We start from the raw sequence: 25,171 nt of genomic DNA on the forward strand, positions 1-25,171 counted from the left end.
GGAACCGTTTTGCTCCTTGTGAAAATGACATAGAAAGTACATGTGCAACAGTCTTCATCTAGGTTAAAACCTTTTTCAGCTCTAATCACCTCTTTCCAGCATGATTTTATTGAATCAACGTTAGCAAAAATAACTTTTATTATGAAATATACAAGATAACTTGGTGAAACTTAATGTTGAAAATCACTGTGTAAGTAAAAAACGGTTAAAAGAAAATCAAGGTTGCTATGTTACATCAACTAGTTGATATTTGGATCAAGTTTCCCACACTGAGTGGTTCACAATGAAGATTACAGATGCCGAATTTGACCACGGAGCCTTCCTCTAATGTGGTCCAACAGCAATTACAAAGCTCACCATGAGTCACCATCAAATAAGCACTCTGTTAAATAAAGCTTTGAACAGCAGATTCATCCTTCCACTGCAGGGATTCTTGAAATAAGGTCTGAGCCCTTTTTCACTGACTAAACAACAAAAAAGCCACTAGCCTGCTACAATTAGTTGCACTGGGAGGTTTTCACAAGGTATAAGGCCACCTAAAAGAGCAACTTGATTTATGGCTTAAAAGGCTTTTGTGCTTAAGAATTAAGTCAACAAAACACATGTTCTTTCTTCGCATTTAAGGACATCCTGCTGTTGGAATTCTTAACCCCTTTTCAGCAACCAGCTATTCCTAGTTTTCCTTTGCACATCTTACTCAAAGCATTGTCAAAGATTGTCATTCGGTTTCCACACAAGGGCAATGCATCTAATCAAAATTCAAACTAACCACCACCAAGCTAGTAAATCCATTATCCAAAGGAGTGGATCCCGGAACCTTAAAAGTGAGAGCTATTGTGCTGACTGTGCAAAACTAAAGGGTGAAGAAATCAGAATGCTCTCAGGAAGACCTAAAGAGCAGCATGAAACATAACATTCTTAGAAATTTTAATGAACATAAATGAGAAGAAATTAGAAAAAAGGAAATGAAAGAAGGAGAGGGCAAAAGCTAACAGGTATGGGATTGTTGAATCTCTTGAATACTGATGCAGAAATGTCCGCCATTCCGCTTTACCTGGCCACCACATCAAACCAACATGTCTGCTTTTTACATCTTTACCAATGCAAAAAAAAAAAAAAAAAAATCAATCCTCTGAGTTATGAATTATGGTTCTAAATGTCATTTCAAAGGTTAAATTCAAATAAAGATCAAAGCTACTTACAAGATTTCGTCGTTTTGAAATTCAAGGACACCATGAGTGTCTTCAAAGTCCTCTCCGCTGCCTCGAGCAGTCCCTTCCACCGTCTTGTATGGCAGCATGACCACACCACGAGCTCCAGACGTTCTCAGCACTTTCACCTCCATTGTACCCACGCTCTCACTGACATGGCAAACAGGTTCCTCAAACGTAAAGATGCCGGCATGGTCATCATCAAATATGGTAACGGTGGCCGTCGATGGTATGCCAATACACGCTACAGAGTCCACATGATTAGCTGATTCATTTTCCTCTGGCCCTTCCCCTTCTGAGGTCAACACCTTCACATTGGAAAGATGAATAAGGAAGTTTTCATCCTCTTCAAAGATGTCATCATCGATGATCCCTACACGAATTTCCTTCATGGTCTCGCCTGGCTTGAACACCACAACGCCCTCCGTGAACTCATAGTCAGAACCGGCGTTAGCAGTGCCATCTTCTGTCCGGTACTCCACAGAAACAGTTTTGCCCAGATCACCGCCTCTCCGCACCACATTCACAGCCACTGTGCCACAGTTCTCAAGACACTGGTAGGAGCCCGGCTCAAAAAAGATCTTGGAGATGGGATCATTATCACCAGCGTCAGAGCGGACCTCGTGCATGCTGACAGCCTTTCGTGCCTGATCTGCAGCATGTTTCTTCAGAATATTGCCAGCACCTGTCATAAGTCGGGTGGCCTGGCACCGATAGAAAGCTCGGCTTTTCTGCTGCTGGCTCAGAACTTGGTAGTTGGCAAGTTCAATAAGTTGTTCCACCTGGTAAAAAGAAAATATTAAATTCTATTACAAATTTTCCAAAGCAATTAAAGACGAGGTTTTGGTTTTATTTTATTTTATTTTTAGTCCCTCATTACTGCAGGATTATTTAACCATTACCCACAATGTAAGTGACTCAAAGATAGCAAACTAGTGTGTAAAGCCTTATCTTCACATTTGTTGTGTCGATATCACCTAACAAATCTGGGGGGTTTCCATAAAAAGAAAGTTTTTGCAACCTTTACAATGTTTAAAATGAAAGAATTGAAACTCTAGTTCTTAAAAGAATAACATTTATGAACCTAGAAAATCTCCTTTCTGTAAGTTTAGCCCACAATATATTGGCTTCAACCCTTACAAAACCATTTATAAGTCAATATATCAAAGAGTCAAATCAATGCAGAGAATAAGCTTTATTGTTAGCATACTACTTCAGCAAACTCATCTATGAATATCTTGTTTGTTGCCTTCTAACATTAAGCTAATCTTTCCACAAACCGCCGAAATAAAGCAACTTCAGATACTTTGCATGTTAATCAAAGTGACAATGTAAGAAGGAGAAACTTAAGGTGCAACTGACCAAGTGAACCACAAACAGTGTTATAGCTATCCTATTATGTAGTGTTAAGACTAACATGGAAACATCTCAAAGCACAGGCGGTTGGCTATCACAATAGGTTTCTTTTCATTATTCTTAAACCAACATGTCATAGCCACTTTGTTTCCTTGCTTTAAGATTCACTATGTCAGTATAATCTAAAAATGTATGAGATAATACCCATTTATCACTACATTAGAGCTGGACATTAGAGCGGTATATCCTTTATTCCAGATTTTTGGCATTTTATTTCCAACAGAGAGAAATAACTAAAAACAAAATTCCAAGTGGGATAGCTGTAACATTGAATGACTTCAACTTTGTTACCAACCTCCTTGTCAGGGTGTTTCTGTTTGAGTTCCTTCAGGATCTTAGCCATGTCTCTGCGGGTCTCCTCCTCATCCAAATCCTTCTCGTCTATATCCAAACCCAGTGTACCATCCAGGAAGTCAACACCATGAGAGTTCAGCATCTTTCCATCCATCTCAATGTCCACCTTAAAACAAATAAAAATAAAAGTACTATCAGTAATTCAAGGCAATAAATTCTCAATGTTTTACAAAACCAGTAAATGTTCTTTCCTTGTTTGTAATATAGCTTGTTTAGTGGAGACATTTTCATAATTGTTCACATACTCTGATAATAGGTATAAATGTTTTCATTATTTAAATTAGTTGACCACAGTACACTTCTACAGTGAAAGAACTAACTAAATATTGGTGAATTTGGATAGAAAAGTATCACTTGTGAAACTTTGTTTACTGTAGAAGTACTCTAAATGAATTTAGGTATCAAGCACTTTTAAAAAGGTTAAAGAAAATATACTTATAACTATGATGGTAGCAAAAATAGTCAACAAAGAGTTGTGAAATCAAGAAATAATGCTTGCTTCAAACAGAAACTATGCAACAGTGCAGAGGAGGATATTTAAAGAACTCCAAGTTTACAGAGATGGGTTTTCAAACCAGTTTTGAACAGTGAGAAAGAAGTGATGTTTCGTAGGTCAGTGGGCAGACAGTTCCAGAGTTGAGTAGCAGAGTAACTGAATGCCCTGCTCCCCATGGTGGTGAGGTGGGCAGAAGGTACAGAGAGCAGTGGAAGGAGACATGTAGAAGATCAGATAGATATAGAGGGGCTAGATTGTGGGTGGCCTTAAAGATGAAAAGAAGGATTTTGAAAATGATACGAGCAGTGAACCTGCTGCAGGGTGGGAGTGGTGTGATTGTGGGAGGGCTTTTAAGCAGCTGAGTTCCAAACTATCTGTGGCTTGTAAAGGGGGGTTATTGGGAAGACCAAAAAGGAGTTACAATAATTGATCTGGGATGTTAAAAGACTGTAGACAACGATGGCAGTGGAATGAGGGGTGAGAGAGGGACAGACACACTTAATATTAAGAAGGTAAAAATAAGCAGATCAAGTAACATTATTGATGTGGGATGCGAAGGAAAGTGTACTATTGAGGATGACACTCAGACTCTTGACCTGAGGAGAGGGGGAAAGCATAGAGCTGTTAAATGGGAAGAAAAAGCAATCCGTTTTGAAGAGTTTATAGTACCGACAAAGATGACCTCTATGTTTTCACTGTTCAGTTATAGAAAATTATTAGGAAGCCAGTAATTCAGCTCACTGAGACAATCCGTGAGGTTGGACAGTGGAACTGTAGAGTTAAGGGGGGGACAGCAAAAACTGAAGTTGAATGAACTGAGTGCAGCCAGACGTATGATTTGAGTCAATCGAAAGGACTACCAAGTAATGCCAAATGAGGTTAGTCTGCTAAGAAGGATGGAGTGATTGATGGTGTCAAAGGCCAAAATCACATCGTGGAGAATGAGGATGGACAAAAGACCAGAGTCAGCAGCGAGAAGAAGATTGATTGTAAATTTTATGAGAGTAGTTTCCAAGCCGGGGTGCGGGCGAAAACCTGATTGAAACTGTTCATACAAGCTATTTGATGAATGTGAGGAAAGTTGACTGCCGAAAACTTTAAGAACTTTGGAGAGGAAGAGTAGGTTGGAAATATGTCTAACCAATCTAACCCTGTTTTTTGAAGATACAATAGGAGGAGTAATGGCAGCAGATTTAAAAACTGTGGGGACAAAACCAGAAGACAGAAAGAAGTAGATAATGCCAGTAATTAGAGGGACCAGAGAGGAGAGACAGGATTTAACAAGGACTGTGGGGAAGGCATCAAGCAGACAGAAAGAGGGCTTAGACTGACGAATAAGGTCCGAGATGTTAGCAACAGGGGAGGTACGAAGAAGGGGAGAAAGGGGGGTGAGAGTGACATCATCAAATTACAGAAGGCTGGGGACAACATGTGAGAGGGTAAAGAGTTTGGAGATTTGACTACGTTGGAACAGATGATGTTAGATGTGGAGATGGATTGAGCAACACTATCCTTGTACTGGAGGATGTGGCTTTTATAAAGTTCTTTGCGAACCAGGAAACCAGATTTCTTAAACAGTCACTCCAGCCTACGACCCGTAGTTTTCATGGAGAAAAATCTGGAGGTGAACCAAGGTGCAGAGTTGTAGGAGGATATATGCTGGGCTTTCAAAGTAGCAAGGGAATTAGGGATGTTGGTGAGACAGTTATTATAGAAGGAAACCAAGTCATCTGGGTCTGAAGTATAAGTGGAGATATTAGCATCAATATAAGATAGAAGATCATCATGATTAATATTCTTAATAATATGAAAGAAAATTGTGAAGGTTTAGAGGTAGAGAATTTAGGGTTAACACTGAAAGGGAACAACAGTTCTAGGGGTGAATTATTGCAAGACCCCTCCACGTTCAAAGTTGCGGGATTTAGAGATGGACTCATTAAGTCATTCTGTTGTTGCCAAGTTTCTGTCAAGCAAAGAAAATCTGTAGGCGAACTACAGTGAACCAAAGCTGACGGTTAGTGCCTTTTCATTTATGTCTACAATCAGACATAGGCATAACATTAAATCCAAATAAATTTCATTTCCCTGATAAATTGGAAAAACAGTAAGATGTGCCAACATTTGTGGTAAGGGATCAGCTGACTACTTTTGGTGTTTTGACATTTTATTGAACACACTATTTTTCTTTGAAATTTATTGAACACGTGTTAAATTGAAACATATTAACTAACAGAGGCTCTCTAATAAGGTTCTTGTGAAATGTTAAACTTAAATACAAACAATTAGAAGAGCAAATAGGTATGTTCTTGCAGCAGCGTTCACATTTTAAATGCACACCAGCCATACTGGATAAGGTTGGCATTAGAGAGAAATTCCGACATTAGAGGACTTTCTTATTTATTTTTCCAACACATAACTTGCACGTTTCAACAATAAGGCTGTATGTCAGGGACTGACTTCAAATTAGCTTAGGCTAGAAATGTGCATGTGAAAATAAAATGAAAAATTAAATCCTTCAATTGAATAACAAGTTTGTTTTTTGTCTAAAACTGAAAACTTCCAATTTTTGCTGCTTATCTGTCCAACACTATGGTGACACCTACATATTTTTCAGAGGTGGGACCAAGTCACTGCATTGCAAGCCGCTAGTAAGTCTCAAGTCTTTTCACCCATATCTCAAGTCCCAAGGAATGGTATTAAAGATCCAAGTCAAGTCAAAGCAGCCAGTCTCAAGTTGAAGGCAACTCTTTGATTTCGAGTATTAGGCAAGTCATTTGACCAAATACATAATTGTATCAGTTATAATAATTATAAGGTTTTTCAGTCATTTCAAAAGGTGTCTCATTTGCCATAACAACCAACAAGAGAAAATTAACTTGGAAGTGTTGTTTCTTACAGTAAATATTGACTAAAAACAAATGAGACATCCAGTACATAAAAAAAATTATAAACTGATCCATAGACACTTTTACAAAGCTTGAGACAAATTCACATTTCAGAAAACTATTTAACAATACATGAAACACTTTTACAAGTCCCGAAACAAATGTACATTTGAGAAATGTACATTTGAGGAAAGAAATGTACATTTTAGAAAACATTTCTAAAACACTTTATAACAACATGTGAAACACAAGTCCTGAAACACATTTACAAATGACAAAATCTAACGAAAAGGGAATGTACCGACTCCGAGACTGACCCGGAAGTGATAATGGGAGCACTCATGGTTATCCACAATGGACAGCAATCGAGTTGCCTGTTTTCTCAACTACCCCTTCAGTTGTTAAGATGCTGTACTGCAATAGGTGTTACAATTGCAGATAGCACTTGAAATATGTTTGAAGGATGACTAAGAGATCACAAATGATCTGACAATAAAACATGATACCATGAATATATTTGTCAACTTAGATAGATAGGAAATGTCTAAAACTGACAGGCTTTAATCTTAAATTTCCAAATCAGATCTTGATGAAATTCGATGAGTGGAGTCTTGAAGTGTTCTCTCGTCATCCTGAAGTGAGAGTAATCACTGGAAACAACTACAGGAGAAGCTCTCCCAGCTGAGTGTGCCCGACTCCACCTGCAGGTGGATCACTGACTTCCTGTCTGACAGGAAGCAGCGCGTGAGGCTGGGGAAGCACGTCTCTGACTCCCTGACCATCAGCACCGGTTCCCCCCAAGGCTGTGTTCTCTCTCCTCTGCTCTTCTCCCTGTACACCAACAGCTGCACCTCCAGTCACCAGTCTGTCAAGCTTCTGAAGTTTGCGGACGACACCACCCTGATCGGACTCATCTCTGATGGTGACGAGTCCGCGTACAGATGGGAGGTGGACCATCTGTTGGACTGGTGCAGCCAGAACAACCTTGAGCTCAACGCTCTAAAGACAGTGGAGATGGTTGTGGACTTCAGGCAGAACCCAGCCCCACCTGCCCCCATCACCCTCTGTGACTCCACAATTGACACTGTGGAATCTTTCCGCTTCCTGGGAACCATCATCTCCCAGGATCTCAAGTGGGAGCCAAACATCAGCTCCCTCATCAAGAAAGCCCAGCAGAGGATGTTCTTCCTGCGGCAGCTGAAGAAATTCAACCTGCCAAAGACTATGATGGTGCACTTCTACACAGCCATCATTTAGTCCATCCTCACCTCCTCCATCACCATCTGGTACGCCGCTGCTACAGCCAAGGATAAGGGCAGGCTGCAGCGTGTCATTCGGTCTGCTGAGAAGGTGATTGGCTGCAGTCTACTGTCGCTCCTGGAACTGTACACCTCCAGGACCCTGAAGCGGGCAGGGAAGATTCTGGCTGATCCCTCCCACCCCGGTCACAGACTCTTTGAAACTCTCCCGTCTGGCAGGAGGCTGCGGTCCATCCGGACCAAAACCTCACGCCACAAGAACAGTTTTTTCCCATCTGCCACCAGCCTGGTTAACAAAGCCCGGAAACCACCCTGACACTCATATCATGTCTGAGTCAAGTTTAAATGTAGTCATGAGTCATTGGTGTAAGTCCGAGTCAAGTCCAAAGTCTTTTATGATCTCATCAAGTGGAGTCTAAGGTCATTAAATTTGAGACTCAAGTCTGACTCAATTCTAAGTTACATGACTCGAGTCCACACTTCTGGTATTTTCTAAGGGGGTACTTGCAAAGTTTGATAACCACAAAATTAATTAAGCCAGGTTTTCCAACAAAAACTAAGTTATCTAACCTTTACAATGACATTCACAATGAAAGAGCAGGCACTGATGGACTGTATTGGTTGCTGCAGCTTCTGGATCATCTGTGTGACTCAAACTGCTCAGCTGAGGAGTTATAAGCAAACAGTTTATCAACTGCTAGGTAGAAATACTTCCTGCAAGTTTGGTCAGCCTTAAATTTACTATAAAATTAATGCAGAGAAGAAAGTTAGAATTAGCCTTCTACTTTAGCAAACTCCTCCATATACAAAGGCCCCTTCAGATGTAGATTTACTTAAGACTTTTTAGCTGTTTATGCACACTCCGGTATTACCCTACAATCAAACTAAACAAAATCACTTAATACAATAATACGGCAGTTTTCCTCAAACCTTGTGAACCCAGTTTTGGAGCAGAGAACAACATTTCGCAGAAATACCAATGGGGACAAAAATACAAATTGCTATCATAAAAGCAGAAGGGACCTTTTGACCAGTATCTGAAAATTTTTGGTTCCTTAAAAATCGGACAAAATCACACAAATGTGAAATACATTTATGCTACATTTCTTTTACTTTACAAAAATGTAAATAACAAATAACAATACATTTTATTTATAGGTGCCTTTCTTGACACTCAAGGTCATCTTACATAATAAAAGAAAAAACGTACACGATTAATATATTATATTGTTATTGAATGAACTAAAACAAATGGCTATGTTTTTATTAATATTTGATTTTTTATAAATAATTAGATTTTAATTGTAAAAATATTGTACTTTAACCATATCATGTAAAACAGATTAGGAAAAAACAGACATTTTAATCCAACAAAAGACATCCTATAATATTTCAGAATTTTGAAATAACATTCTTACAATAAATACTGATAGTTTCTGTCGACATTATAGAGCTCTAAACAACAATAAAGAAATCTGAGACAATTAAGTTTGACTTTATTATAACTTTATTATTGTGTGTCATGTGTTGTGCGTTTTAGTTATTTTGGATGCCTGTTCTTGTTGAACGCAATTATCAGAACAGCTAACCAGTAAAAAACAACAAAGTAGAGTAATTGTCCCTCAACTGGGAAATCTAGTTTATCAGCAGCAAAGTGACAGGTAAATGGGATGCACACAAAAACATAAAAATGGGTAATTAAAATAAAACAGAGATTGTTCTTACTTTGTATTTGACATTACTGTACAATCAGTCTGTCCCTATTCAGTGACATATAGGGGAAAAGATTACATGCTCTTTATAGGCTGCCGTGAGTTCATGAGTGTTTTGTATTTGTAACAATAAATGGCATTATCGTATTAAACGCTGTCAAGGTAAACCGATTAAATCACAAAAAAAACACAAATAACCTGTGATGTAATTCCATTTGTTTGTTTCCTGTGTTGACTGTGATCAGATGCGTTGTGTGAGGACACAATGCATTTATGTAATTATATCTCTGTTGTTGTAGTGGAGACTGTACTTTTAGTCTTAGTCTGAAGTCTGAATTTGTTTTTCCTGAAGACTTACCTTGGAAGGAAGTGGACGATCTCCCTCCGTCTCAATGATCATGCCACGCTGCTTCCCCGTGCGGTAGCGCTTGTACACGTACTTGTAGAAGAGCAGCCGGCGGTCTGCCACCCAGGCAAACACGACACAGATGGGGAAGAAGAGGAAAGTGAGCAGGCCTTCCCAGACCTGCACAACGCCAGGGGAGATGACTGACAGGATCAGGTAGAGCCAAATGTAGGCAAAGATACTCCAGGCGGCCGTGACGAAGAAGACACGAAGGTGCTTGACCCTCCTTGTCTCTCCGTCAGGCACAACGTACACACAGATCCCGATGATGACAAACATGTTAAATGCTGCGGAACCCACAATAGTAGAGGGGCCCAGTGTCCCAGCGTTGAACCCATGACCCACTATTTCTATGACAGAGAGTAGGATTTCAGGAGCAGATGAGCCCAGAGCCATTAGGGTGAGATTAGAGACGGTCTCGTTCCAGATCCGTACCGTCGTTTTGGTGGTTTCTCCATTGGGCTTCTTAATAGTGATCTCTTTTTCTTGCGATGTGATGACCTCTATCGATGCCATGAAACGGTCTGCAATGATTGACACACCCAGGAACATGTAGACCAGAGCCACAAAGTAAACTGTTGCCCTGGCAACCTTGTCTCCAAATGATGGATTTTGGGGTTCCCAGACGGGTAGCACCACCCCATTTGTACACTGTTCAGCCTTGCTGCATTCCGTTTTATTTGTAGACACAGCCAAAACAGAGCTGCCCAGGCTTTGCTCAGGAGCGGCACCAGCCAGTGTGGTCTGGGGCTCAAGGAGGAGAATCACAGCAACAACTGCTAGTCTCAGTGCAGGAGACCAAACAGTAGAGTGATACCTGTAGTCCATGTTGATGGTAAAACCAGGACTGTGAGTTCAGGTTTATTTGGGATGTTGAACCTTAGGAGACAGAAAAAGAGAAAGTTTAGGTTGTTAGTCAAATAGTTAAGAAATTTAACGCTACATTTGACTGACAAAAAGTACCGGTATGTACGATTTGGGTCTAATTCCTTTCCAAAAGTCTGAAGCAACTGAAGTTCTGTTGTTCATCTAAAGATGCACAACTAACCACAAAAAAAACCTCTATGGCCAAGTCAAAGAACACACACAAATATTTTGACTCTACTCTAAACAAGCTTTCTGTTGCTTCTTTACATGTTCAGTCAGTCAATGGCAGTTCCCCCTGATGTTTGCAAAATGTAAGCCTTTAAAGAAAATACAGTTGTACATTGTGTCTGGCTAAAGATGATGAAGATGGTGTCTGATTCACACTAAATCATAGGGCTTGTTTGCCTTTAAGGTGTACCATTTAAAATGGGTTCGGGTAAACCTAAACTGGATTGTTCAGCAGTGAACAGAGATTTATGAAACTTTTATTTTATTTGTGAAAGACACACTAAAATAGCATTTACTATATATATATATTTAACAATAGGACAACCTTGTATAGAGACATATCAAACAAGTATAATTGGATCATCCATAAAATTAAATAACTTTTAACTGATCACCTGCAGTTACGTTAATTAATGGACTGCATCCTCTTCCTATGCTCTGTTCCACTCCTGACCTGGTGTCTAATGGACATACTTTTTTTATACAGTGCTGTAGTTTAACATCTTGACCGCAAGTATTTTATTCATTTTATAATTTTTTTTGCTTTGTCTTAAATAAGTAGTTTTAAAATGATATTTTTTGGGGGGTCGGAGGCCAGGAGAGGGAGCTGACTTTCTGGTCGGGGTCTGGGCTGGGGTTGGAGTGAGGTCTTGGGGGTCAATGGGCTTCTTCTTGGCACTCAGACAACAATCATGAGTGCTACTCTGCTGGACAGGGCACGTAAAACAAGACAAATCAAAAAAAGACATTTTATTATTATTTATTTATTTCACGTTGTCTGTGTTCCTATACATGTTACCAGCCTGGGGGAACTCATTTTCAAACAAAGTAATCTTGAATATTTTTCCAGTAAGTTGCATCATATTGCAAATTGATTTTTTTATTTTCTTGAGGGAGTGGGTGCATGTTTTTTTTTATACATGGGAACTGTGGAGAGCAGGGTGTGCTAAAGGAAGGGCTCGTCCAGGTTGGCATTCTTGCAATAACTGCCATTTACTTCAACTATCAAAATTGAATCCCAAGATTTGGAAATTCTCTTGTATATGACCTGAATACAAACAGTAGCATATAAATTAAGGAACAGCATTTTTTTTAAACAAAGAAAAACAAAACTTTGTAAATTTTATTTTAGTTTTCCTATTCAGATCAGCTATACCATTCACAGTATCATAACTGGCCAGGTAATTAAAATGATGCCAAAGTAAAATCATGCAAACATAGAAGTAACGGTAATACCTGTGCATTTGCTGACAATTAGGCAATAGAATTGTACATTTTGTAGATGTTTTCCTTGAGCACTGACCATTTAAAAAAATATTCAGGTAAAACAGAACAACCCTCTGCGTCTGGTCAAAGGGCAACTAAACCTCGCCTCTAAATCAATTTTTGTTCTGCTTAAACTAGGGCCTCATACTCCCTCTTCCTCGTGTATTTTACTGCTGGCAGCATCCTTCTTTTAAATTAGTGGATTAGAAGAAGTAAAGGTAGGTTGAACACTTCTTTTGAGAATAGATTTCACAGATGGCTGTTGCTACAGATGCCCAATATTCAAAATCTAAAGCAAGAGAATATCTAGGGTGGATTGAGGCATCCTGACAAGGTGAGAAGAAAAAAAAAAACTCAAAACAGCTAAAAATGAGTTACTGATGCAATGCCAGCATGCTTTTAATCCAAAAGGTTTGTCAGTTTTTTCTTAATTGCCGTTTGGTTCAGACCGGGGAGTGAGGTGTTACTAAAAAAATTGTACATTTAGCAGATTTAAAGAAAAAAAATATATCACATTTCTATAAAAGGCAGTGACGGTAAAGAGTGATACAGAGAGATGTTAAACATTTCTGAATGTACAATTAAATGACAGAAACCGTGCTCGATAAAATACACAAGTACTTAACTTTTTTCCCCGACATAATTGCATGATTTGGAAGAGAATAAAGTGTAAACCTGCTGGTTTAATAAAACTAAGACATTTTCAATTTAACTGTATCTAGAGCTGGATAAACCACTGCATCCAAACAAAAATAATAACATTCCAGTTTGCTCTATTTTGGTAAAACAGCAAAATCCATATTTTACATCCATTTAAAATGTCATTAATGAAAATGAATTTCAATTGGAAAAACTATAAAAATAATAGAAATGTATACTTTTTTTTATACTACTATCTATAAATAAATGCAGTTAATCACAATTATTCAAAGCCTAGAGGAGTTAGATTTTTTTCTTTATTGCCTCCCACCACTAATTTAAACAATTTAGGATTATTTCCTGGTGCAAGACTCCAATTTATTAATAAAAAGAATAAAATGTATTGTTTTATTTTGGTGTAAATTCTAAGCAACATACCCCAATGAGCAACATATTCAGCATAGTTCTCACATAAGGAAATTGCACCTTGCTAAGTCATTGCCTTCAGAATACATTTTCTCCATAAATAACCTAGTAGGTAATAAGTGTGGACTGGTAGATGCAATGAGGGCTCTGTTAACTCGTGTAATCAAGGCTTTTGGTGTATGTATGCATTTATACACGTGTATCCAATAAGGCTAACTAATAAGATTTATTTTAAACTTTATATGGCATGATTCCAAGTATATTCGACAAAGTACTTCCCAAGCAACAGAAACAGATGTTTTATTTTATAACTGATCTAGTTTGCACTATATTTCTAAAGAGATTTCAATACTGATGAAATTTAGGGGTAATATATCATAAATGATTCACTGAATACCAGCCAGAGGAACCCCACATGAAAAGCAGCATCTGCACTGAGGCTCACAGGACATCAAAGTCACTCCTTGAACTTGGAGTGCAGTAAAAGTTCAGCAGACACTGAAAATCTGTCGATTTTGAGCATGATTCAAAATGTTTACAAGATTTGTGAGGGGAAACTAATCTGCAAAACAAGTGAGGTTCTTGTCTGAAGGACTATCTCCTATTCTGTAGATAAACATAAAATGAGTTTTAAATTATGTAAAAAAATTCTATATAAACCCTGAATTAAATAGCTTTCCTCCGGGGCCGGTGCCCTGTGGATTTTATCAAATAATTAAGTGATTAGACTTTATAGAACTTGACTGGATGCTGAAGAGGCAATTAAACTATGTAAACAACTGTTATAAATAGTTATAACAAGTATTCAAGAGTGAGAGCTCTACAGTTTAATAATTTGAGACAGTAACTAATGAAAAGATTTAGACTTTAGGTTGTGAACTAAATGTTGACGTTAAGCTGTCTTTGACCTATCTTCATCTCTGTCAAGTTACACAGAAAAGATTTTATAGAAATATGAAGTGCTCTGCTATGGAGAGCTGTTTTATTAAAAATTTTAAAAAACAAAATTAAATACTACTATTGATAAATTATTAATAAATATTCCATGAAATAAATAAATATCCCCATTAAATGTAATAAAATAATTATGTTGAAAGAAATTTTCATCTTATTTTATTTAATTCATTTGAAGATTTATTTAATTTACTTAAAGATTTATTTATTTATTTCACAATGCAGTTTTGTTTTGTGACACTTTTATTTTGTAAAGCTACTTTACGTATTTCAGTTACCTTTACTTTTTAACCCCGTTTTTCATTTTAAGCTCGTTTTATTTCATGTTCTTATATTCAAATGAGGGGGCGGCGCTGGGGCAGCAGGGCCGAGCTCAATTTGTGGCTGTGGTCGGCAGAAGCATGCCGCTTCCTGCCGGAAGCCAGGGGATTCCGGAGCCAGACCGGCTGTAAAAGCCTGCCACGGCGGTTGCTGCTGTTTTTGTGGAAACCAATGCTGATTAACGGCAAACAGGATGTCATTATTGTTATAGCCTGTTACTTTTAAATGATAATGTTTTATTGGTTTTTATTTAATAAACAGCGTTAGACCCATAACATAAGGTGGCTGTATTTACTTGAGATGGAAAATAAATAGCACTATGTGTGTGTATGACGTGCTGAAAGGATGACCAAGACTTATTGCACAAACAACTTCCACAAAAACAGCGGCCACCGCCGTGGCAGGCTTCTACGGCCGGTCTGACACCTTCTGGCATCCCCAGGTTACCTCCCGCATGCTGTCTTCTGGCAGGCAGCGGCATGCTTCTGCCGGCCACAGCCACAAATTGTGCTCGGCCCTGCTGCCCCAGCGCCGCCCCAAGTAAATTAAATAAATATTTACGTAAATTAAATAAATCTTGAAATGAATTAAATAAAATAAGATGAAAATTTCTTTTAACATAATTATTTTGTTTTATATCATGGTGATATTTATTAATAATTTATCAATAGCAGTACTTATTTATTTAATTTTGAATAAAACGGCTCTCCAAACTCTGCTGCACACGTACCAGAGCAAGAACTTTCCTTTTGCACATTTTATATATAAATAAGCAATCGGCGTATACAATAATAGAGTCCAGATTTCACCAGACTCTTGGGGTGTATTCACACTTGCCACTTTTGGTCCGCTTTAAACGGACCAGAGTTTCGTTTCCCCCCTTGGACCTTTTGTGTAGGTGTGAATACACTCAAGCGAACCCTGGTCCGGACCAAACAACCGGACCGAGACTCACTTTTTGAGGTGGTCATGGTCCGCTTCCAAACGGACTCTGGTGCAGTTCGCTTATGGTCTGAATACAAACCGGCCCCAATCCGAACCAACTACAAAAAGCGTACGTCTCTTTGGACATAAAAAGCCACCGTAGCCGGTAGCAAAGGTGTGTGTTGTAAGGTAATCATACCTGATAAGTTGTCTGTTGCTTAGCAACGCTACCGGCTTGTTCTGGGACAAGGCACATAGAGAATGTTGGCGTTCAGCACGCATTCTCCGACGGGGTTCCAGAATTATAAATGGAGCGTCTCAAAGTCTGTGTTGAATGAGCTGCTCTTCAGCCTCACCATAATATTGCAGCTGTAATAACAGCACAATTATGCAGAACAGAGGTGCTGCACGCAGCACGTCTACAGCTGTTTTCCTCAATTTCCGGGTCTATGCTCTGTCCCGAATCCCCTCAATTCGGTCCAATGGGAACAATGATCGTCACCCGCGTGGCTTTGTTTACAAGCAATAGTTCACTTGCAAAAAGTACAATGTGAAAACAAACCGCACCAAATGAAAAAAATAAAGTTCGCTTTTGGTCCGGACCAAATAAGCGGACCAAAGACCTTTCCTGGTGTGAATACACCCTTAATCTACCTAGCAGTTATTACACTTCTCTCATAGCAAAATGGACCTAATGTGTAAAAAAAAATAATAATAAGTGCATGCTTTCACAACTTGAATACAGGTTTCATAACTCTCAAAACATATAAGATCTCCAAATCTTTGTCCCTGTAAAACATTCTAGCTCAGTGGTACCCAGTTACAGTATTTTAGATTTTGAAGTAGAAATACTGAAATGCAAGCCAGCATTCTTAAAAAAAAGAAATCAAAACAAAGCTTAGAATCAGATGCCTTCTTCATTATCATTGGCTAGTCACTGTGCATTGCCATATTTTCGTAGTGCCTACAATGTTGTAAACAAGCAAAAGAAACTGATGAGTAAATCCTTGTACCACTCCAGATGGAAGGGCGCCTAAGGCATTTGTTTCACCAAAGCTGAATTAAGACACTCAAGGGCATTTGGGCATAGAAACTTAAAAGCATGGACATACCATGGCGACATATCGCATGGAAAATCTACCAAATAAACAACTGCATTTCCTTTGATCAGGTAGAGTATGTTAGAACCTAGTGCCAAATCATTCACAGTAAAAGCCCTGTAAATTTTCCGTAAATGTAACTTGACTTCAGACTCAAGCAATATATAATGCCTTAGAAAAATTAAAATAATATACATCTTTAAGATTCAATTGTTCTATGTATTCTGTATGTATGGTGTAATTCATTTTCAGAGCATTAACTTTGAACTAATCATTATGTATATTGACATGGTGGAATCTTGTGTTTTTGTAGATTTAAGATTGGGATTTAAATATTTCCAGATCAGACCAGATGGTTTAATTAATTAAACCCTGGGGACTATCATTAAGGGCCCCTGGCTATTAGTCACTTATGAAAGATCAGGGTTAACATTCAGCTTGTATCAAAATCATCCATTGCTGCCAGTTACAGATGTAACATAATGCAAAACCTTAAAAATACTCTCCAGACAAGCTTCCCCCACATTCCCTCTTGCCAGCATCCATTTACCAATAATTAACTATTCTCTTACATACTGACAGTGCACAATTTATAAAGCATCAGTAGTAAAATCGGTACATTCCTACCACACAACTCATGAATAACTAAGTCTTGGACAAGTCAGACTATTTGTAGCTAAATAAAAAGTGACATAGCCAAACCAATAATCCTTATAAAAACACATATGTGGGTCTTGTGGGTGTTTGCATTATATAATGCTGAATTCAGTCCAATGAGAATTTAAACATTTGCGTGGAATAATCCAAGTGAGAAAATGTTTGCTGGCCTAACATACTCACACATTAGGAAATGCACCTCACAAATATAAACCTAATCAGTTTAAATTTAAGTCAATAATATTAGAAGCAAACATTTCCCTCCAGGGCAGGCAGCCTCTAGGATTGCTCCTGGTGCTGTGTTGTGTGGTCAAACATAGCTATGTGTGACATTTTGAAATGATAAATAATTTACAGAGCTTTGGGAATACATGTTTTCACTTAGGGATGTCATTTTTGCCACAGCCTAATGACTACTGCAAACCACACTACGTCCACTGTTCTAAATGTCTACAAGGGTTAACTGTTTTGCATGCGTCGAATTAGCTTACCCTGAGTTCTGCATTTCTAGATCATGATCGAACAGGACTGTGGATACTTAACACATTTACATTTAAATGTATGAAGAAAAAGATGTGTTAAAATATGCGGAATATGGTGCTAAGCATAAATGTTTTTTGAATCCTGAGAGAAATACAGCTTGATGCACAACACCTAATTTTAACATAGCAAGCAAATATAATGTTAAGCATTAGTTTTTCCACAACATCAGCTGTAGTCAATAGTTGATAAATACATGACTTATTTGTCACATTAAACGTTTTATTCACTCATGGGAGTTCTAATAATTGGTTTCAATTCACACTATTAAGTCAACAAAAAACGAAAAAACCCTAAATGAATCAAGAAAATTTCTCCACATTGATGAAAGTATTACTAAATCTTCCTGGCTAATGTGCAATTCTGTCCTCCTAAATGAGCCAGTGACAAATCCATCCATGTCTTCCAAAGCTATTCCACAAAAGGATAGATTTTGGTTTCAGAAAGAAAAAAAAAAACACATTAAAATAAGACAGTGCCAGTTTGGGTCAAATCTTTTCTTCTTCCTTTCAGTCATCTCACACAGCAGATAACAGAAGGAGTATACAAAACAGCCTTCATTAGTTTTTCCCAATGGTCGTTTTAAGTATTGGCTGTTCTATGTGCCATTAAAGACCTGGGAATAGAGCATGAAAAATATTTCTTTATTGCAAGTAATTTTATATGAAACAGCTAATGGAAACAGTCTTCTGAGAACACCAGCATTATGCAATCGAGAAATAAATTCTAGCCCTGTCTTAAAAATGTTTCATACATATTTACACTACAGTGACATTCACGATATTAACAGATTATAATAAGGAAGGTAAAAAAGCACAATGTAATGGGTTAAATTTGTATTAGAATATACGAATTAATGTAGTGCCTTGTAAGTATTGCAAGTATTTATGCCAGACATAAGAAATGCTCCTTTAAGACTGCCATAGAATTTGTTTTAATATAACTTTTTTCATGAATACCATTATTACATTTATTCCTCAACATACATAACATTCCAAATTTTCTACATTTTTAAACTCATTCAATGCCAATTTCAGCAAATAAAGACCCTTTTGAGGAAAAAAAAAAAAACTACACTGTTCCACATTGGCAAAGGGGAATTTCTTTTAGGGTATGGGGATATATTATTCAAGCAAGTGTAAAAACATTGGTAACAACGATCTTTCTGGTTGTTTTGAATTTTTTGTGCAAACCTGTTAAGTTTTGCACAAAAAAAGTTTATTTTTCTTTCCCTCAAACTGATGTATGGAATTTGGTAGATTTACAGTATTACTTTCACCTACAGAAAAACACAAACATTAACTTTTGAAGATTTCAAAATCAATAAAAAAAATGAAAAACCCTTTTGCAGTGGTATTGTATTTGAATATGGAATATGTAATGGTTAGGAACAAAAGGATGCCACATAAATAAAAATGAAACTTGTCAACCCGCAGAGGGCTTAATCCGTAGTCACTGAGAAATTTCAACTGAAAATCTTATGCTACAGACTAGTCCAATTTGCTGAAATGCCACTGCAGCTACTCAAAATAGTACTCAGTTTGTATGGCCCCACGTGCTTGTATACATGCATGAAAATGTCAAAGCATGCTCCTTATGAGATGATGGATGGTGTCCTGGGGCATCTCCTCCCCAATCCTGACCAGGGTATCACTGAGCTCCTCTACAGTGAGGTGCAACCTGGTGGCAACAGATTATCCTAAACATGATGCCACAGAAATGTTCAATTTGATTTAGGTCAGAAGAGCATAGAGGGCATTCAATAGTATGAATTCCTTCATCCTTCAGGAACTGCCTACAGACTTATGCACCAGGAGGAATCCAGGACCCACTGCACCAGTGCAGGATCTAACATTGAGTTTAAGGATTTCATCCTGATACCTGTCATAACTGATAGCATTCAGGGTGCCATCAGTTATGCTGTACAGGTCTGTGTGTCCCTCCATGGATATTCCTTCCCTGACCAACACTGACCCACCACCAAACCGATCATGCTGAACAATGTTGCAGGCAGCATAAGGTTCACTACAGCTTCTCCAGACCATTTCATGTCTGTTACATGAGCTCAGAGTGAATCTGCTCTCATCTTTAAAAAGCACAGGGCACCAGTCCCAAACACAGCAATTTTGGTGTTCTCTGGCAATGCCAATCAAGCTTCATGTTGCTGGGAAGTGAGAACAGGGCCTACAAGGGGATGTCAAGCCTCAGCCCAGCCTCATGAAGTCTGTTTCTAATGGTTTGGTCACAGACATTAACACCAGTGGCCTGCTAGAGGTCACTTTGTAGGGCTCTGGCAGTATTTATGCTTTTCCTCTTTGCACAAAAAGCAGATTCTGATCCTGCTGATGGATTAAGGACCTCCGACAGCCCTGTCCAGCTCTCCTAAGGTAACTTCCTGTCTCCTAGAATCTCCTCCAGCTCTTCAGACAGTGCTGGGAGACACAGCAAACCTTCAGGTAGTGACACAAATTGATATGCCATCCTAGTGGCGTTGGACTGCCTGTGCAACCTGAATGGGGTCCAGGTATCGCATCCGGTAGAGACACTGACTCTGGTCAAATGCAAAACTACTAAAAAGCAGTCAAACAAAATAGGGAAAATGTCTGCGGCCTCCACCTCCAAAACCATTCCTGTTTTTCAGGTCATCTCATCTCATCGTTGTCCCTTTAATGCACCTGTTGTCAATTTTATTAATACTAAAACACTACAAAAATCCACAACCTGATCACATTTTATGAAATTTGCTTTAACACAGCCGAAGTTATCCCAAAATAAAACAATTATGTCCTGAGACTCTGAAAATCTTTTTCAAAACCTGGTACTCTTATCCTTAGTGGGATGATTTAAATTCAACCCATTATTCCAAAGAATAAGTCTTACTTCTTTTCCTCCATAACCTGAGCACACAAGGTTTTCCAAAATAAAAGCATTATATTCCAATTAACACTTCGTATATGTTTGATTTCAGATTTTCACGCAGACCGTTGGGAATATTCAAAGGGCCAGATGTGGCCTGGGAGATGTACTCGTACTCGTTGTCTTCCGCTTTATCTGGGAACGGGTCGCGGGGGCAGCAGACTCAGCAGAGACACCCAGACATCCCTCTCCATAGACACCTCCTCTAGCTCCTCCGGGGGGAGCCCAAGGCGTTCCCAGGCCAGCCGGGAGACATGGTCCCTCCAGCGTGTCCTGGGCCGTCCCCTGGGCCTCCTCCTGGTGGGACATGCCTGGAACAACTCCCAAGGAAGGCGTCCAGGAGGCATCCGGCATAGATGCCCGAGCCACCTCAACTGGCTCCTCTTGATGTGGGGGAGCACCGTCTCTACTCCAAGCCCCTCCCGGATGGCTGAGCTCGTCACCCTATCTCTTAGGGAGTGCCCGGCCACCCTACGGGGGACGATCGTTTCAGCAACTGACCGGCACAGTGCCCCCATTACTGCGGCAATCACACCGATCCATCTGTCGATCTCCTGCTCCATTCTTCCACCACTCGTGAACAAGACCCCGAGATACTTGAACTCCTCCGCTTGAGGCAGGGATTCCCCTGCAAACTGAAGAGGACAAGCCACCCTTTTCCGGTTGAGAACCATGGCCTTGGAGGACCTGATCCTCATCCCAGCTGCTTTACACTCGGCTGCGAACTGCCCCAGCTCATGCTGTAGGTCTTGGCTAGATGGGACCAGCAGGACCACGTCATCTGCAAAAAGAAGAGATGAAATCCTCTGGTCCCCCAAACCAGACCCCCTCCGGCCCTTGGCTGCACCTAGAAATCCTGTCCATAAAAGTTATGAAGAGGACCGGTGACAAAGGGCAGCCCTGCCGGAGTCCAACATGCACCGGGAACAGGTCCTACTTAGTGCCGGCAATGCAGACCAAACTCCTGCTCCGGTTGTACAGAGATTGGATGACCCCTAATAAAGGGCCCCCAATTCCATACTCCTGGAGCACCCCCCACAGGGCATCATGAGGGACACAGTCGAATGCTTTCTCCAGGTCCACAAAACGCATGTAGACTGGTTGGGCAAACATCTGTGAATCCTCGAGTACCCTGTAGAGGGTATAGAGCTGGTCCAGTGTTCCACGGACGAGACAAAAACCACACTGCTCCTCCTGAAGCCGAGGTTCGACTATCGGCTGGACTCTCCTCTCCAATACCCTGGCGTAGGGTTTACCAGGGAGGCTGAGAAGTGTGATCCCCCTGTAGTTGGACACACCCTCCGGTCACCCTTCTTAGGACGGGGACCACCACCCCAGTCTGCCAGTCCAGAGGCACTGTCTCCGACCGCCACGCAATGTTGAAGAGGCTTGTCAACCCCACAACATCCAGAGATGAGACTCAGGGCGGATCTCATCCGCCCCCGAAGCCCTGCCACCACGGAGCTTTTTAACCACCTCGGTGATTTCAGCCTAGGTGATGAAAGAGTCTAACCCCGAGTCCCCAGCCTCCATGTCCACCAGGGAATACATGATGGCAAGATTGAGGAGATCCTCGAAGTACTCCTTCCACTGCCCGATAATGTCCCCAGTCAAGGTCAGCAGCCTTCCACCCCCACTGTAAACAGTGTTTGCGAAGCACTGCTTCCCCTTCATGAGGCACCGGACTGTTTGTCAGAATAGCTTCGAGGCCAACCGGTAGTCCATCTCCATGGCCTCACCGAACTCCTCCCAGGCCCGAGTTTTTGCCTCTACCTCAGCCCGGGCCGTGGCACGCTTGGCCTCACGGTACCTGTCAGCAGCCTCAGGAGTCCCACAAGCCAACCACAGCTGATAGGACTCCTTCAGTTTGACAGCGTCCCTTACTGGCGGTGTCCACCTGGTTCGGGGATTGCCACCGCGACAGGCACCGCAGACCTTACGGTCGCAGCTACGGGCAGCAGCATCGACAATACATGCGGAGAACATGGTCCACTCAGACTCTATGTCTCCAACATCCCCCGGAATCTGGTCAAAGCTCTCCAAGGAGGTGGGAGCTGAAAACATCCCTGGCCGAGGGCTCCGCCAGACGTTCCCAGCAGACCCTCACTATGCGCTTGAGCCTGCCAAGTCTGTCCGGCTTTCTCCTCTTCCAGCGGAGCCTGGGAGATAATGGCAAATTCTGTGATAGTATAACATAAAGCTGTCAGGTCAGGGAGAAAGTTGTGGAGATGTTTTAATCTTGGTTAGGTTATAAAACAATATACCAAGCTTAAAACATCTTGCAGAACACTGTTTAATCCATTATCTATAAATGGAAAGAGTATAGTACATTCAGAAACCTACCAAGACAGGGTTATCCACCTAAACTGACAGCCGGGCAAGAACAGCATTAATCAGAAGCAGCCAAGAAGCCCATGATAACAGTCAAACTGTTTCTCTAAACACTAATGGTTAAAGTTTAAAAACAAAACTCTTTCAGAAAACCCCTTATACAATGTTAGATACTTTACACTTTAAGAAGACTTCAATTTCTTTTAAATGAGAATCAGCATGTGGCTGATTCTTGAATGATTTAACACAAAAACCATCAAGGATACTTAGCTTATGAAAAGGTATTGCCCTTATCTGCCTCAAACTGAAAACAGTATATTTATTGCCCTTTTGGCACAAAATAAGCATTGTCACTGCATGGTGGAAGCTACTTAGAATGTTTTAGGCTGAAATGAATATTTCAAAACATGTCACAGGTTTTCTTCCTGGCACCATAAAAAGAAGACAAGTCAACTCATTAAAAAAAAAACCAACACACCCAGAAACTGGACTGGTGAAGTATGTTCCCCAGGGGCACAAAGAGTCGGAAAACAATGTTGAGGAAACTAAAACCATGTGCTGCAGTGAGGCGACATTCTCCTTCAGTCCCAATGCTGCCATTTGTCAGAGGCCTCTGAAGAAAACACCCCGAGGTGGCAAAACAAGGGAAAGGGAGGTAGATATAAGTGCACAAAACATAAACCCACTTTCTACATAAAATAACTATTTTTAAATGATAACCAGGTGATGTTCTAGTAGAATAATCCCAAGAAAAATAAGTTGTGAAAATCAGTGTTCCAGATTAAGAAAAGTCATAATTATCAGGCACTCTGACCAAAATGCATTTTCAACAGAATGAAGTGAGAAGCACCTATTAAACATTTTAAAAATTTGCCTGAAACCACACAAATTATTGGAAGAAGGAACAATGTGGAGGAAAATGAAAGGCTAGAGTAGGGGCACAAATGTAAAAAACAAAGCTGTGAAAAGGGATATTAAAAAAAACAGTCTAACAAGTCTGTATGTTTTGCAAATAGTAAAAGAATGAAATTTCTTAGTTTTTGTGTAAGACCACAACAAAAAGGAAACACGCATACACAAAATAGCCCCAGCAGGCAACTGAAGATAAATTGTCCACATTTACCACTATTAGGACTGATGTAGAGCTTTTAGTCTAGATCTGCCCAGAACATATTCCTCAAGCCAAGCCATCCTCGTGTTATAACACCTAAAGAAAAGAAAGTGATCAGTCTGGCACACTGATGAAAATAATTTCTGTAGTTTCCACTCACTGGATTTGTGTCCATCTGTCTAGTGATATATGAACACAAGTCTTACACACACACAACAATTTCAAGGACAATGGCAAACAAAAACCACAATGGCAAGGTTTCTTCAACCACCAATAAATGGCTTTACTATGCGGCTGCATACAGTGCATGCACACAGATTGGGTTCCTTTAAGAATTCTGATTACTTTTATGCGCATTTTCTATAGATCTCTATAGAAACTTCAGTGTTTTCTAGGCAACCCCTTCTCTCCTATTATTACATTTTTAGCAAAATGAGTTAAATTATAAAAGCTTTTTCATAAATCAAGTAGACATCAACATGGACCATGTTAGAGCACCATAATCCAAAAATGCAAAAGAACATTACTAATGAATACTAAAAATGCACATTATTTTAGATATTTTTCTTTAATTTAGTTGCTAGCCATTCTTCTTCCAATTCTGTTGTTGAATAACTTCACAAAGCAGCAGCAAACCAATAGATGCTGTTGCCCTCATCAGGCAATCACATAACCACCGGTTGTCCTCAACACCGAGCTGGTACTGTCAGCTGAAATAAACCTATGTGGTAAACCATGGTGGCTCAAGACTGCTCAACCATTCTGCTTAATTTTATATCAATGTTCTCTTACTCTCGCTTATATTCAGATTTCTCTATTTTCTTTTTGTCTCATTGCAATCATTATATATGTAAAATGTGTGAGTGTTTTAATAATCTCTGCACACCTGCTTTGTAGGAGTAGGAGCTTTGGTCTCCATGTGGTCTCATCAGGATCAGAACTAAACCTAAGCTGAAACCTAGAGACCTTCGTCTAAGCCTAGCTTTAGTCTAAGCCTAGCTTTAGTCATTGTGGCACACTGCAACTTCAAATTATAAAAAGGTAACTGTCAAATGTTGTCGCAATAAAACATGTCTTAAAAATCATGAACAAGCTGCTTTTATACCTATGATTTTATACCTAATGTTCAAATTGGAGAAACTGAGATTTAAC

General features: G+C 39.7%; 1 protein-coding gene across 6 annotated transcripts in view; it reads right to left on the reverse strand.

Annotated features, from left to right (window-relative positions):
• The window catches only part of slc8a1b (solute carrier family 8 member 1b), a 184,534-nt gene that overhangs the window by 153,941 nt on the left and 5,422 nt on the right, over positions 1–25,171 (reverse strand). For all 6 annotated transcript variants that reach the window (XM_047351453.1, XM_047351448.1, XM_047351452.1 and 3 more), the window contains exons 2-4: positions 9,692–10,618; positions 2,923–3,087; positions 1,203–1,993 (exon numbers count right to left, since the gene is read on the reverse strand). In XM_047351453.1, the coding sequence (XP_047207409.1) occupies positions 1,203–1,993; positions 2,923–3,087; positions 9,692–10,567 (1,832 nt within the window). In that variant the 5' untranslated portion in view covers positions 10,568–10,618. The remainder of the gene's footprint in view (positions 1–1,202; positions 1,994–2,922; positions 3,088–9,691; positions 10,619–25,171) is intronic.

Source organism: Girardinichthys multiradiatus, chromosome 22, assembly GCF_021462225.1.
Source record: "Girardinichthys multiradiatus isolate DD_20200921_A chromosome 22, DD_fGirMul_XY1, whole genome shotgun sequence".
Lineage (NCBI taxonomy): Eukaryota > Metazoa > Chordata > Actinopteri > Cyprinodontiformes > Goodeidae > Girardinichthys > Girardinichthys multiradiatus.